This window comes from Entelurus aequoreus, linkage group LG22 (genome assembly GCF_033978785.1).
Source record: "Entelurus aequoreus isolate RoL-2023_Sb linkage group LG22, RoL_Eaeq_v1.1, whole genome shotgun sequence".
Lineage (NCBI taxonomy): Eukaryota > Metazoa > Chordata > Actinopteri > Syngnathiformes > Syngnathidae > Entelurus > Entelurus aequoreus.
Genome location: NC_084752.1, coordinates 42,410,848 through 42,425,001, shown reverse-complemented (window position 1 = coordinate 42,425,001; position 14,154 = coordinate 42,410,848). Strand labels below are relative to the sequence as shown.

At 32.4% G+C, this 14,154-nt stretch overlaps 1 protein-coding gene across 3 annotated transcripts in view; it reads left to right on the top strand.

The window, feature by feature from the left end:
- Window positions 1-236: 236 nt before the first annotated feature.
- Window positions 237-14,154, top strand: part of dpy30 (dpy-30 histone methyltransferase complex regulatory subunit) — an 18,608-nt gene continuing 4,690 nt past the window's right edge. The window contains exons 1-4 of one of the 3 annotated variants that reach the window (XM_062033333.1): window positions 237-325; window positions 782-819; window positions 4,282-4,332; window positions 4,585-4,727. In XM_062033333.1, coding sequence (XP_061889317.1) covers window positions 316-325; window positions 782-819; window positions 4,282-4,332; window positions 4,585-4,727 — 242 coding nt within the window. In that variant the 5' untranslated portion in view covers window positions 237-315. Of the gene's footprint in view, window positions 326-373; window positions 446-781; window positions 820-4,281; window positions 4,333-4,584; window positions 4,728-14,154 lie in introns of those variants that run through there. The other 2 variants (XM_062033334.1, XM_062033335.1) reach the window with 2 other exon arrangements.

Here is a 14,154-nt window from a genome sequence, read left to right as displayed (position 1 = left end):
CTACACAAACATATTTATTACAATTGGGTTTAATATGTGTATCGACACAAAATATGTATTACTATTGGGATTAATACGTGTATCTACACATAATATTTATTACAATTAGGATTAATATGTGTATCTACAGAAAAATTATTAATATATTTGGTGTATATATATGTAATTGTGTGTGGTTTTCAGCATACGCTCACTCTACTTTGACGTCATTTCCTCCCGTCGTTTCTTTTGAAGGACCCACGACCGGAAGTGAACGTTTTCACCGGAAGCTGGCGTGCTTTGAAAAGAGAATTGACGTAAAGAGCCACAACAAACATGGCGGACGGTAGGTTATTGTTCATTGATCCTTCTTTCCTCGCTTTGTAGTCTTCTCCCCTCCGTTAACTTTATTTGTAGTCTTCTCCCCCCCGTTGTCATTATTTCAACAGCAGGTTAGACCACAAAGGTGCGGAGATATTGACCTGGTCAAGTAAATCATTGAATGTGATGCTAAGCTAACATGCTAGCGCATAAATACTAGACCTTCAAAAGCTATGGAATATATATAACTATGGAATATATATATATAACTATGGAATATATATATATATATATAACTATGGAATATATATATATAACTATGGAATATATATGTATAACTATTTAATATATATAACTTTGGAATATATATATATAACTATGGGATATATATAACTATGGAATGATTATGTGTTTGTTTTTAACATCACACACAAAGCGATGTATTGTGTTGATATTCATCTTCTTGCTGATGTCTTTTCAGATCCCACAGAAGCAGAACACAGCATGGAGCATGCTAACGTGAGTATGCTAAGCTGATTGATTGATTGAGACTTTTATTAGTAGATTGCACAGTGAAGTACATATTCCGTACAATTGACCACTAAATGGTAACACCCCAATCAGTTTTTCAACTTGTTTAAGTCGGGGTCCACTTAAATTGATTCATGATACAGATATATACTATCAGATATACACGATCATCATAATACAGTCATCACACAAGATAATCACATTGAATTATTTACATTATTTACAATCCGGGTGGAGGGGGGTTAGGTTTGGTTGTTATCATCAGTCATCAACAATTGAGAACAGATAAATGGATATTGGAACAGTGTAGGTCTGATTTGGTACAGCTAGTAGTGGACATAGAGAGAGAGAGAGAAAGAGAGAGAGAGAGAGAGAGAGATCAGAAGGCATAAGAAAAAGTATCTGCATTTGATTGTTTACATTTGATTATTAACAATCCGGGGAGGGTGTTAGTTTAGGGTTGTAGTTGCCTGGAGGTGTACTTTTATTGCGGTTTTGAAGGAGGATAGAGATGCCCTTTCTTTAATACATGTTGGGAGTGCATTCCACATTGATGTGGCATAGAAAGAGAATGAGTTAAGACCTTTGTTAGATCGGAATCTGGGTTTAACGTGGTTAGTGGAGCTCCCCTTGGTGTTGTGGTTATGGCGGTCATTTACGTTAAGGAAGTAGTTTGACATGTACTTCGGTATCAGGGAGGTGTAGTGGATTTTATAGACTAGGCTCAGTGCAAGTTGTTTTACTCTGTCCTCCACCTTGAGCCAGCCCACTTTAGAGAAGTGGGTAGGAGTGAGGTGGGATCTGGGGTGGAGGTCTAGAAGTAACCTGACTAGCTTGTTTTGGGATGTTTGGAGTTTAGATTTGAGGGTTTTGGAGGTGCTAGGGTACCAGGAGGTGCATGCGTAATCGAAAAAGGGTTGAACGAGAGTTCCCGCCAGAATCCTCATGGTGCTTTTGTTGACCAGAGAGGAGATTCTGTAGAGAAATCTTGTTTGTTGGTTGAGCTTTTTGATTACCTTGGTTGCCATTTTATCACAGGAAAGGTTAGCCTCTAGAATGGAACCTAGGTAGGTGACCTCATCTTTCCTGGTGATAACAATGTCACCCACTTTTATAGTGAAGTCATTGACTTTCTTAAGGTTGATATGGGACCCAAACAGGATGGATTCCGTTTTACCCAAGTGTATGGATAGCTTGTTGTCAGCAAGCCAGGTGCAAGTTCTACAGAGCTCAGCACTGAGGATTTTCTCCACCTGTGACTTGTCCTTGCCTGATACGAGCAGGGCAGAGTCATCCGCAAACAAGAACAATTCACAGTCACATGCCGATGACAAGTCGTTTATGTATATTAGGAACAGTAAAGGCCCCAATATACTGCCTTGGGGGACTCCACAGCTCCCCGAGAGGGGGGGGACACGGTGCCGTTCACCTCTACCACCTGCTTCCTCCCCTCCAAGTAAGATTGCATCCAGCTCCATGAGGTTTTATCAAATCCGATTGCTCTGAGTTTATCCAACAGTATAGCGTGGTTAACGGTGTCAAAGGCCTTCTGAAGGTCCAGCATGACCATGCCGCAGTATTTGCCCGCGTCCACCTCATGTTTGATGTGGTCGCTCAGATAGAGAAGGCATGTGTCAGTGGAGTGGTTAGTTCTGAAGCCAGATTGGAATTTGTACATGAGTTTATTAGTGGCAAGGTAACTATCGACCTGTTCATAAACTATTTTTTCCATTACTTTCGAAATGGAACTGAGAATAGAAACAGGTCGGTAGTTGCCAGGTTCCAATTTGCTTCCTTTTTTAAAGAGGGGACTTACTCTTGCTGTCTTGAAATCTTTTGGTACTTGGCCTTGTTTAATTGAGAGGTTTATTATGTGCGTGATGATTGGGGCAATGATGGAGGCAGAGTCTCTGAGGAATATTATCAAGGCCGGTGGCCTTGTTTGGGTGGAGCACGCTCAATTTTTAAAGCACCTCATCAGCTGTGACCATTTCTAATTTCTAACTCTGTTAGGCTTGCTTAGCATTATTCCTTTTTTTTCCTAGCCTAGTTTAGCATAACTTGTTCCCTTTTAGCCTAGTTTAGCACCACTTGTTTCTTTCTAGCCTAGTTTAGCACCACTTGTTTCTTTCTAGCCTAGTTTAGCACCACTTGGTTCTTTCTAGCTTAGTTTAGCACCACTTGGTTCTTTTTAGCCTAGTCTAGCACCACTTGTTCCCTTTTAGCCTAGTTTAACATCACTTGTTTCTTATTAGTTGGTTCTTTCTAGCCTAGTTTAGCACCACTTGGTTCTTTTTAGCCTAGTCTAGCATCACTTGTTCCCTTTTAGCATAGTTTAACACCACTTGTTCCCTTTTAGCCTAGTTTAGCATCACTTGTTTCTTTCTAGCCTAGTTTAGCATCGCTTGTTCCCTTTTAGCCTAGTTTAGCACCACTTGTTCCCTTTTAGCCTAGTTTATCACCACTTGTTTCTTTCTAGCCTAGTTTAGCACCACTTGGTTCTTTTTAGCCTAGTCTAGCATCACTTGTTCCATTTTAGCCTAGTTTAGCATCACTTGTTTCTTATTAGTTGGTTCTTTCTAGCCTAGTTTAGCATCACTTGGTTCTTATTAGCCTAGTCTAGCATCACTTGTTCCATTTTAGCCTAGTTTAGCATCACTTGTTTCTTATTAGTTGGTTCTTTCTAGCCTAGTTTAGCACCACTTGGTTCTTTTTAGCCTAGTCTAGCATCACTTGTTCCATTTTAGCCTAGTTGAGCATCACTTGTTCCATTTTAGCCTAGTTTAGCATCACTTGTTTCTTATTAGTTGGTTCTTTCTAGCCTAGTTTAGCATCACTTGGTTCTTATTAGCCTAGTCTAGCATCACGTGTTCTATTTTAGCCTAGTTTAGCATCACTTGTTTCTTATTAGTTGGTTATTTCTAGCCTATTTTAGCATCATTTGTTCCCTTTTAGCCTAGTTTAGCATCACTTGCTTTCTAGCCTAGTTTAGCATCACTTGTTCCCTTTTAGCCTAGTTTAGCATCACTTGTTTCTAGCCTAGTTTAGCACCACTTGTTCCCTTTTAGCCTAGTTTAGCATCACTTGTTTCTTATTAGTTGGTTCTTTCTAGCCTAGTTTAGCATAACTTGTTCCCTTTTAGCCTAGTTTAGCATCACTTGCTTTCAAGCCTAGTTTAGCATCACTTGTTCCCTTTTAGCCTAGTTTAGCATCACTTGTTTCTAGCCTAGTTTAGCACCACTTGTTCCCTTTTAGCCTAGTTTAGCATCACTTGGTTCTTATTAGCCTAGTTTAGCACCACTTGTTTCTTATTAGCCTAGCTTAGCATCACTTGTTTCTTATTAGGCTAGCTTAGCATCCCTGTTGTCTTATTAGCCTAGCTTAGCATCACTTGTTTCTTATTAGCCTAGCTTAGCATCACTTGTTTTGTTGTTGTCTTTCACGTTCCAGCAGGCCAGCGAGAATCCACATGCAGAGTTTGGCTTGACGGACAACATCCAGGTAACATACACATACACACACACTTACACATACACACACACACACTTATACACACACACACACGTACATACGCACACACACACAGGTACACACACACGTACATACGCACAGGTACACACACACAGGTACACACACACACAGGTACACGTACATACGCACAGATACACACACACAGGTACACGCACACACAGGTACACACACACAGGTAGACACAGTGTGCATGCAGTGCATCACACACTTGTGTGTGTTCAGAGGACATTGGAGCAGGAGAAGACGAGCAGTGACAAGATGTCCAAGAACAAAGTGGACCTGCAGGCTCTTCCCACCCGGGCTTACCTGGACCAGACCGTGGTACCCATCTTGTTGCAGGCTCTTTCTGTGCTCGCCAAGGAAAGGTGTGTTTGTTATTATTAGTCTACCTGATAACTCATACATTATTATTATTATTGTTAGTCTACCTAATAACTCATACATGATTATTATTATTAGTCTACCCAATAACTCATACATGATTATTATTATTAGTCTACCTAATAACTCATACATGATGATTATTATTAGTCTACCTAATAACTCATACAAGATTATTATTATTAGTCTACCTAATAACTCATACATTATTATTATTATTATTAGTCTACCTAATAACTCATGCATGATTATTATTAGTCTACCCAATAAATCATACATGATTATTATTATTAGTCTACCCAATAACTCATACATGATTATTATTATTAGTCTACCTAATAACTCATACATGATGATTATTATTAGTCTACCTAATAACTCATACAAGATTATTATTATTAGTCTACCTAATAACTCATACATTATTATTATTATTATTAGTCTACCTAATAACTCATGCATGATTATTATTAGTCTACCCAATAAATCATACATGATTATTATTATTAGTCTACCTAATAACTCATACATGATTATTATTATTAGTCTACCTAATAACTCATACATGATTATTATTATTAGTCTACCTAATAACTCATGCATGATTATTATTACTCTTCCCAATAAATCATACATGATTATTATTATTAGTCTACCTAATAACTCATGCATGATTATTATTAGTCTACCCAATAAATCATACATGATTATTATTATTAGTCTACCTAATAACTCATACATGATTATTATTATTAGTGTACCTAATAACTCATACATTATTATTATTAGTCTACCTAATAACTAATGCATGATTATTATTAGTCTGCCTAATAACTCATACATGAATATTATTAGTCTACCTAATAACTCATACATTATTATTATTAGTCCACCTAATAACTCATGCATGATTACTCATGCATAATTATTATTATTATTAGTCTACCTAATAACTCATGCATGATTATTATTAGTCTACCTAATAACTCATACATGATTATTATTATTATTAGTCTACCTAATAACTCATGCATGATTATTATTATTAGTCTACCCAGGCCTCATCGGCAGTGAAGTGTATATACTCACAAGAAACTGAATAGCTTTGTCTTTAACCTTTTTTTTTACTTAAAGAAAGCAAATTAACATATTATATTAGAATGTTATGTTATGATTATCTTTAACCGAATCACAGCAGTGCTCAAATTAAAAAACAGCATTCCCTCTCATGTGATATTGCTTATTTAACATTAATGATGTGCACTTTAACAACTAGGCTTACAACTATACCTAATATATAAAGGGGTGGAAAAGTGACTATTACCTGCAGGGCAAACATTAGCTAACCAGAAGGCAATAACAATGTAAACAAAAAACACCTGCTTAAAAGATCTAATACAAATGTCCCTGAGGAATGTAAGGTGGGAGTACTGTAATTACCTAACGTTACATTATTATTTTCCATAACAATTTAGCCCCCTCCACAATATTAACCTGACGTTAAAACAGAACTAGCTATTTATTGATTAGCAATTGCCGAATCATGTAACATTAGCTTAATGCTAAAAAGCCAGGTTACTATCACATTCTGTAACAGACAAATAATTTAATGTAGGCTAACGTTACCTACCTGCTACCTCTGTCTTTTTCTCGTTTCTCCTCCTCTTCTTTTCTATTTTTTCTTCCCTGGTCACCTGACAGTTTTGGCCGTTTTGACATCTTGTGTTGATTTTTTGATGTGGTAAGAGTCATGATGCGGGAAGGGAGGGGGCGCACCGTGCGGGGGGATGGGGGGGGGGGTAATGTTGTAACAAATAATATTTCTATTAAATAGGCTTTACTTTGCATTTTAATTAACGTGGGATTATTTTTTGTATTTAGAAATAATAGTACCAACTTTTTTTTTTTTTTTCTCCAACATTTGTGGCACTGGCTTGGCGCCCCCTGATGGACGGCGCCCTTAGCATTTGCCTATACGGCCTATGCCACGGGCCGGCCCTGAGTCTACCTGATAAATCATGCATGATTATTATTAGTCTACCTAATAACTCATACATGATAAATATTATTATTAGTCTATCTAATAACTCATGCATGATTATTATTATTAGTCTACCTGATAAATCATGCATGATTATTATTATTAGTCTACCTAATAACTCATACATGATTATTATTATTAGTCTACCTAATAACTCATACATGATTATTATTATTAGTCTACCTAATAACTGATACATTAATATTATTAGTCTACCTAATAAATCATGCATGATTATTATTATTAGTCTACCTAATAACTCATACATGATTATTATTATTAGTCTACCTAATAACTCATACTTTAATATTATTAGTCTACCTGATAAATCATGCATGATTATTATTAGTCTACCTAATAACTCATACATGATTATTATTATTAGTCTACCTAATAACTGATACATTAATACTATTAGTCTACCTAATAAATAATGCATGATTATTATTAGTCTACCTAATAACTCATACATGATTATTATTATTATTAGTCTACCTAATAACTCATGCATGATTATTATTATTAGTCTACCTGATAAATCATGCATGATTATTATTAGTCTACCTAATAACTCATACATGATTATTATTATTAGTCTACCTAATAACTGATACATTAATATTATTAGTCTACCTAATAAATCATGCATGATTATTATTAGTCTACCTAATAACTCATACATGATTATTATTAATAGTCTACCTAATAACTCATACATGATTATTATTATTAGTCTACCTAATAACTCATACATGGTTATTATTATTAGTCTACCTAATAACTCATACTTTAATATTATTAGTCTACCTAATAAATCATGCATGATTATTATTAGTCTACCTAATAACTCATACATGATTATTATTAATAGTCTACCTAATAACTCATGCATGATTATTATTATTAGTCTACCTAATAACTCATACATGATTATTATTATTAGTCTACCTAATAACTCATACATGATTATTATTATTAGTCTACCTAATAACTGATACATTAATATTATTAGTCTACCTAATAAATCATGCATGATTATTATTATTAGTCTACCTAAGAACTCATACATGATTATTATTATTAGTCTACCTAATAACTCATACTTTAATATTATTAGTCTACCTGATAAATCATGCATGATTATTATTAGTCTACCTAATAACTCATACATGATTATTATTATTAGTCTACCTAATAACTGATACATTAATACTATTAGTCTACCTAATAAATAATGCATGATTATTATTAGTCTACCTAATAACTCATACATGATTATTATTATTATTAGTCTACCTAATAACTCATGCATGATTATTATTATTAGTCTACCTGATAAATCATGCATGATTATTATTAGTCTACCTAATAACTCATACATGATTATTATTATTAGTCTACCTAATAACTGATACATTAATATTATTAGTCTACCTAATAAATCATGCATGATTATTATTAGTCTACCTAATAACTCATACATGATTATTATTAATAGTCTACCTAATAACTCATACATGATTATTATTATTAGTCTACCTAATAACTCATACATGGTTATTATTATTAGTCTACCTAATAACTCATACTTTAATATTATTAGTCTACCTAATAAATCATGCATGATTATTATTAGTCTACCTAATAACTCATACATGATTATTATTAATAGTCTACCTAATAACTCATACATGATTATTATTATTAGTCTACCTAATAACTCATACATGGTTATTATTATTAGTCTACCTAATAACTCATACTTTAATATTATTAGTCTACCTAATAAATCATGCATGATTATTATTAGTCTACCTAATAACTCATACATTAATATTAGTCTACCTAATAACTCATACATGATTATTATTATGAGTCTACCTAAAAACTCATGCATGATTATTATTATTAGTCTACCTAATAACTCATGCATGACTATTATTAGTCTACCTAATAACTCATACATGATTATTATTATTAGTCTACCAAATAACTCATACATGATTATTATTATTAGTCTACCTAATAACTCATGCATGACTATTATTAGTCTACCTAATAACTCATACATAAATTGATAAATGATAAATGGGTTATACTTGTATAGCGCTTTTCTACCTTCAAGGTACTCAAAGCGCTTTGACACTATTTCCACATTTACCCATTCACACACACATTCACACACTGATGGCGGGAGCTTATTAGTCTACCTAATAACTCATGCATGATTATTATTATTAGTCTACCTAATAACTCATACATGATTATTATTATTAGTCTACCTAATAACTCATGCATGATTATTATTATTAGTCTACCTAATAACTCATGCATGATTATTGTTATTAGTCTACCTAAAAACTCATGCATGATTATTATTATTAGTCTACCTAATAACTCATACATGATTATTTTAAGTCTACATAATAACTCATACATGATTATTATTATTAGTCTACCTAATAACTCATGCATGATTATTATTATTAGTCTACCTAATAACTCATACATGATTATTATTATTAGTCTACCTAATAACTCATACATTATTATTATTATTAGTCTACCTAATAACTGATACATTAATATTATTAGTCTACCTAATAACTCATGCATGATTATTATTATTAGTCTACCTAATAACTCATGCATGATTATTGTTATTAGTCTACCTAATAACTCATGCATGATTATTATTATTAGTCTACCTAATAACTCATACATGATTATTATTATTAGTCTACCTAATAACTCATGCATGATTATTGTTATTAGTCTACCTAATAACTCATGCATGATTATTATTATTAGTCTACCTAATAACTCATACATGATTATTATTATTAGTCTACCTAATAACTCATACATGATTATTATTAGTCTACCTAATAACTCATACATGATTATTATTATTAGTATACCTAATAACTCATGCATGATTATTATTATTAGTCTACCTAATAACTCATGCATGATTATTGTTATTAGTCTACCTAATAACTCATGCATGATTATTATTATTAGTCTACCTAATAACTCATACATGATTATTATTATTAGTCTACCTAATAACTCATACATTTATTATTATTATTAGCCTTTATTTAACCAGGTAAAATCCCATTGAGATCAAAGATCTCTTTTCCAAGGGAGACCTGGCCAAGAGGGCAGCAGCAAGGTTACATTAAAAACAGTCAACAAATACATAAAACATCACATTTACGACATTAAAACTTGCTCACATAACACATGTGCATACAGACAAGGTAGACTGCAGTCCTTTCACAGAAGCTTTAAACTCATTCAACGTAACAAGGGTTTGAAGTTTAATATTTGATTGTAGGTTATTCCAAGCCTTCGCTGCTGAAAACCTAAATGCTTTCTTGCCCAGTTCAGTTCTTACTTTGGGGACGACAAATTGCAGAACATTCATTGAACGAAGATTGTGACTTCCTTGTTTCTTTGTTAAAAGACAAGACAGATAAGATGGAGTGATACCCAGAATGGTTTTGTAGATGAACACATACCAATGATTGAGGCGTCGAGCACATAAAGATGTCCAGTTAACCATTGAGTATAATACGCAATGGTGAGTAAGGGGAGCGCAGTTGGTGATAAATCTCAGTGCACCGTGGTACACACTATCCAGCTTGTGGAGACAACCAGCAGTAGCATTCATGTACAACACATCTCCATAGTCAATAACAGGTAAGAAGGTTGTTTCCACCAATTTCTGTTTCACAGTAAAAGAAAAGCAAGACTTGTTTCTATAATAAAATCCCAGTAAAAGTTTCAGTTTTTTTACAACATACTGAATGTGCTCCTTAAAACTCAAGTGGTCATCAATTAAAAATCCTAAATATTTAAAAGCACATACTAACATAATTTGTTGCCCATTTCTTGTTAAAATGTTCTCACACAGTGCTGATCTTACAGTTTTTGATGTGGTAAAGAACATACACTTTGTTTTCTCTGCATTTAAAACCAGTTGAAGATAGCAAAGTTGTTCTTGTACTCTGTTAAATGCATGTTGTAGATATTTAAAGGCCTCAGCAGGAGTGGGTGCTGTACAGTATATGACAGTATCATCAGCATAGAAATGGAAAGTTGAGTTCGGAATATTCTGTCCAAGATTATTTATGTAAATAGTGAATAATAATGGGCCCAACACAGATACACAATACATGATTATTATTAGTCTACCTAATAACTCATACATGATTATTATTATTAGTCTACCTAATAACTCATACATGATTATTATTATTAGTCTACCTGATAAATCATGCATGATTATTATTAGTCTACCTAATAACTCATACATGATTATTATTATTAGTCTACCTAATAACTGATACATTAATATTATTAGTCTACCTAATAAATCATGCATGATTATTATTAGTCTACCTAATAACTCATACATGATTATTATTAATAGTCTACCTAATAACTCATACATGATTATTATTATTAGTCTACCTAATAACTCATACATTGTTATTATTATTAGTCTACCTAATAAAGCATGCATGATTATTATTAGTCTACCTAATAACTCATACATTAATATTATTAGTCTACCTAATAAATCATGCATGATTATTATTAGTCTACATAATAACTCATACATGGTTATTATTATTAGTCTACCTAAAAACTCATGCATGATTATTATTATTAGTCTACCTAATAACTCATGCATGACTATTATTAGTCTACCTAATAACTCATGCATGATTATTATTATTAGTCTACCTAAAAACTCATGCATGATTATTATTATTAGTCTACCTAATAACTCATGCATGACTATTATTAGTCTACCTAATAACTCATACATGATTATTATATTAGTCCACCTAATAACTCATACATGATTATTATTATTAGTCTACCTAATAACTCATGCATGATTATTATTATTAGTCTACCTAATAACTCATGCATGATTATGCATGATTATTGTTATTAGTCTACCTAATAACTCATGCATGATTATTATTATTAGTCTACCTAATAACTCATGCATGATTATTATTATTAGTCTACCTAATAACTCATACAGGATTATTATTATTAGTCTACCTAATAACTCATGCATGATTATTATTATTAGTCTACCTAATAACTCATGCATGATTATTGTTATTAGTCTACCTAATAACTCATGCATGATTATTATTATTAGTCTACCCAATAACTCATACATGATTATTATTATTAGTCTACCTAATAACACATGCATGATTATTATTATTAGTCTACCTAATAACTCATACATGATTATTTTTATTAGTCTACCTAATAACTCATGCATGATTATTATTATTAGTCTACCTAATAACTCATACATGATTATTATTATTAGTCTACCTAATAACTCATGCATGATTATTATTATTAGTCTACCTAATAACTCATACATGATTATTATTATTAGTCTACCTAATAACTCATACATGATTATTATTATTAGTCTACCTAATAACTCATACATGATTATTATTATTAGTCTACCTAATAACTCATACATGATTATTATTATTAGTCTACCTAATAACTCATGCATGACTATTATTATTAGTCTACCTAATAACTCATGCATGATTATTATTATTAGTCTACCTAATAACTCATACATGATTATTATTATTAGTCTACCTAATAACTCATGCATGATTATTATTACTCTTCCCAATAAATCATACATGATTATTATTATTAGTCTACCTAATACCTCATACATGATTATTATTAGTCTACCTAATACCTCATACATGATTATTATTATTAGTCTACCTAATAACTCATGCATGACTATTATTATTAGTCTACCTAATAACTCATGCATGATTATTATTATTAGTCTACCTAATAACTCATACATGATTATTATTAGTCTACCTAATACCTCATACATGATTATTATTAGTCTACCTAATACCTCATACATGATTATTATTAGTCTACCTAATACCTCATACATGATTATTATTAGTCTACCTAATACCTCATACATGAGTTATGGTGCTGGAGTTCATGCACAGTTGGAATCAAGCGTCCCTAATCAAGTGTCCCTTATGGGGTGTAGTGACGATGATGTCATGATGGTGATCAGCTGTTAGCATATTTCCTCCATCAAACATGGCAGACATGTTAGAAGATATATATATATATTTTTATAGATATAAATATACTGTATATACACATTTATTTATATATATATATATATATATATATATATATATATATATATATATATATATATATATATATATATATATATATATATATATATATATATATACACATTATATATATATATATATATATATATATATATATATATATATATATATACACATTTATATATATATATATGGTATGGTACGTGTATTTGTATTGAACCATTTCGGTACGGGGGTTTTGGTTCGGAGGTGTACCGAACAAGTTTCCACACGGACATATTAAGTAGCGTAACGCACGTTGTGTAAACAATGCACACTGAGGCACAACACACGGCATGCTAGCAGCGACCGGGCTATGATAGACTGACCATACGTCCTCTTTTCACCGTCTTTTGCAGAGCTGTCAGGGCGGAGTTTCTTAAATGCCTCAAATGTCCGGCATTTGGAGTTATAATTGTGTGTATTTTCAATGTACGTTCAGGGTTAAAAACAAAAAAACAAATTGTGCGCTCAGCAACATTGGTGAGGGAGGGGCAGAGACAGAGAGAGTTATGATAAACGCGCATGCGTCGCCAGGCTCTGCTTTTTATCCATAGATATATCAGATTACATTTTTCATTATCTATAGCAGGGGTGTCAAAAGTGTGCCCCGGAGGCCATTTGCGGCCCACAGCTAATGTTTTAAAGGCCCACGGCACATTCTAAAAATACTATTCAAATAAGCAAAAACATAACAAAAGTGGAATAAAAAAGCTTAAAGGTTAAATGTCATTTAGAAAAAGTTGCAATGTTGACTAATAAAACAAAGCTGTTTTTTTTTTCCTTTCAAACTGTCATTGCTCAAAACATAATATTGAATCAAAATCAATGTTATTATGAATTATTGACTTATCAAAGGTTCTGATTGCTTCACATCAAATATTTCACTTGGAAAAATATTTTCGGTGGAAGATTTTGCATATTTTGTGTTTGCCATTAAAAACATAGTTTTGTTTGACAAAAAAGGGCAGAAAACAAACAAACAAAAAAACAACATAAAAAAAACTACAACATTTTGAAATGAGGAAAAGATGTGAAGTTGATGTAGACTCCAGAGATTTAAGTTAAAGTACCAATGATTGTCACACACACACACTAGGTGTGGTGAAATTGGTCCTCTGCATTTGACCCATCACCTTG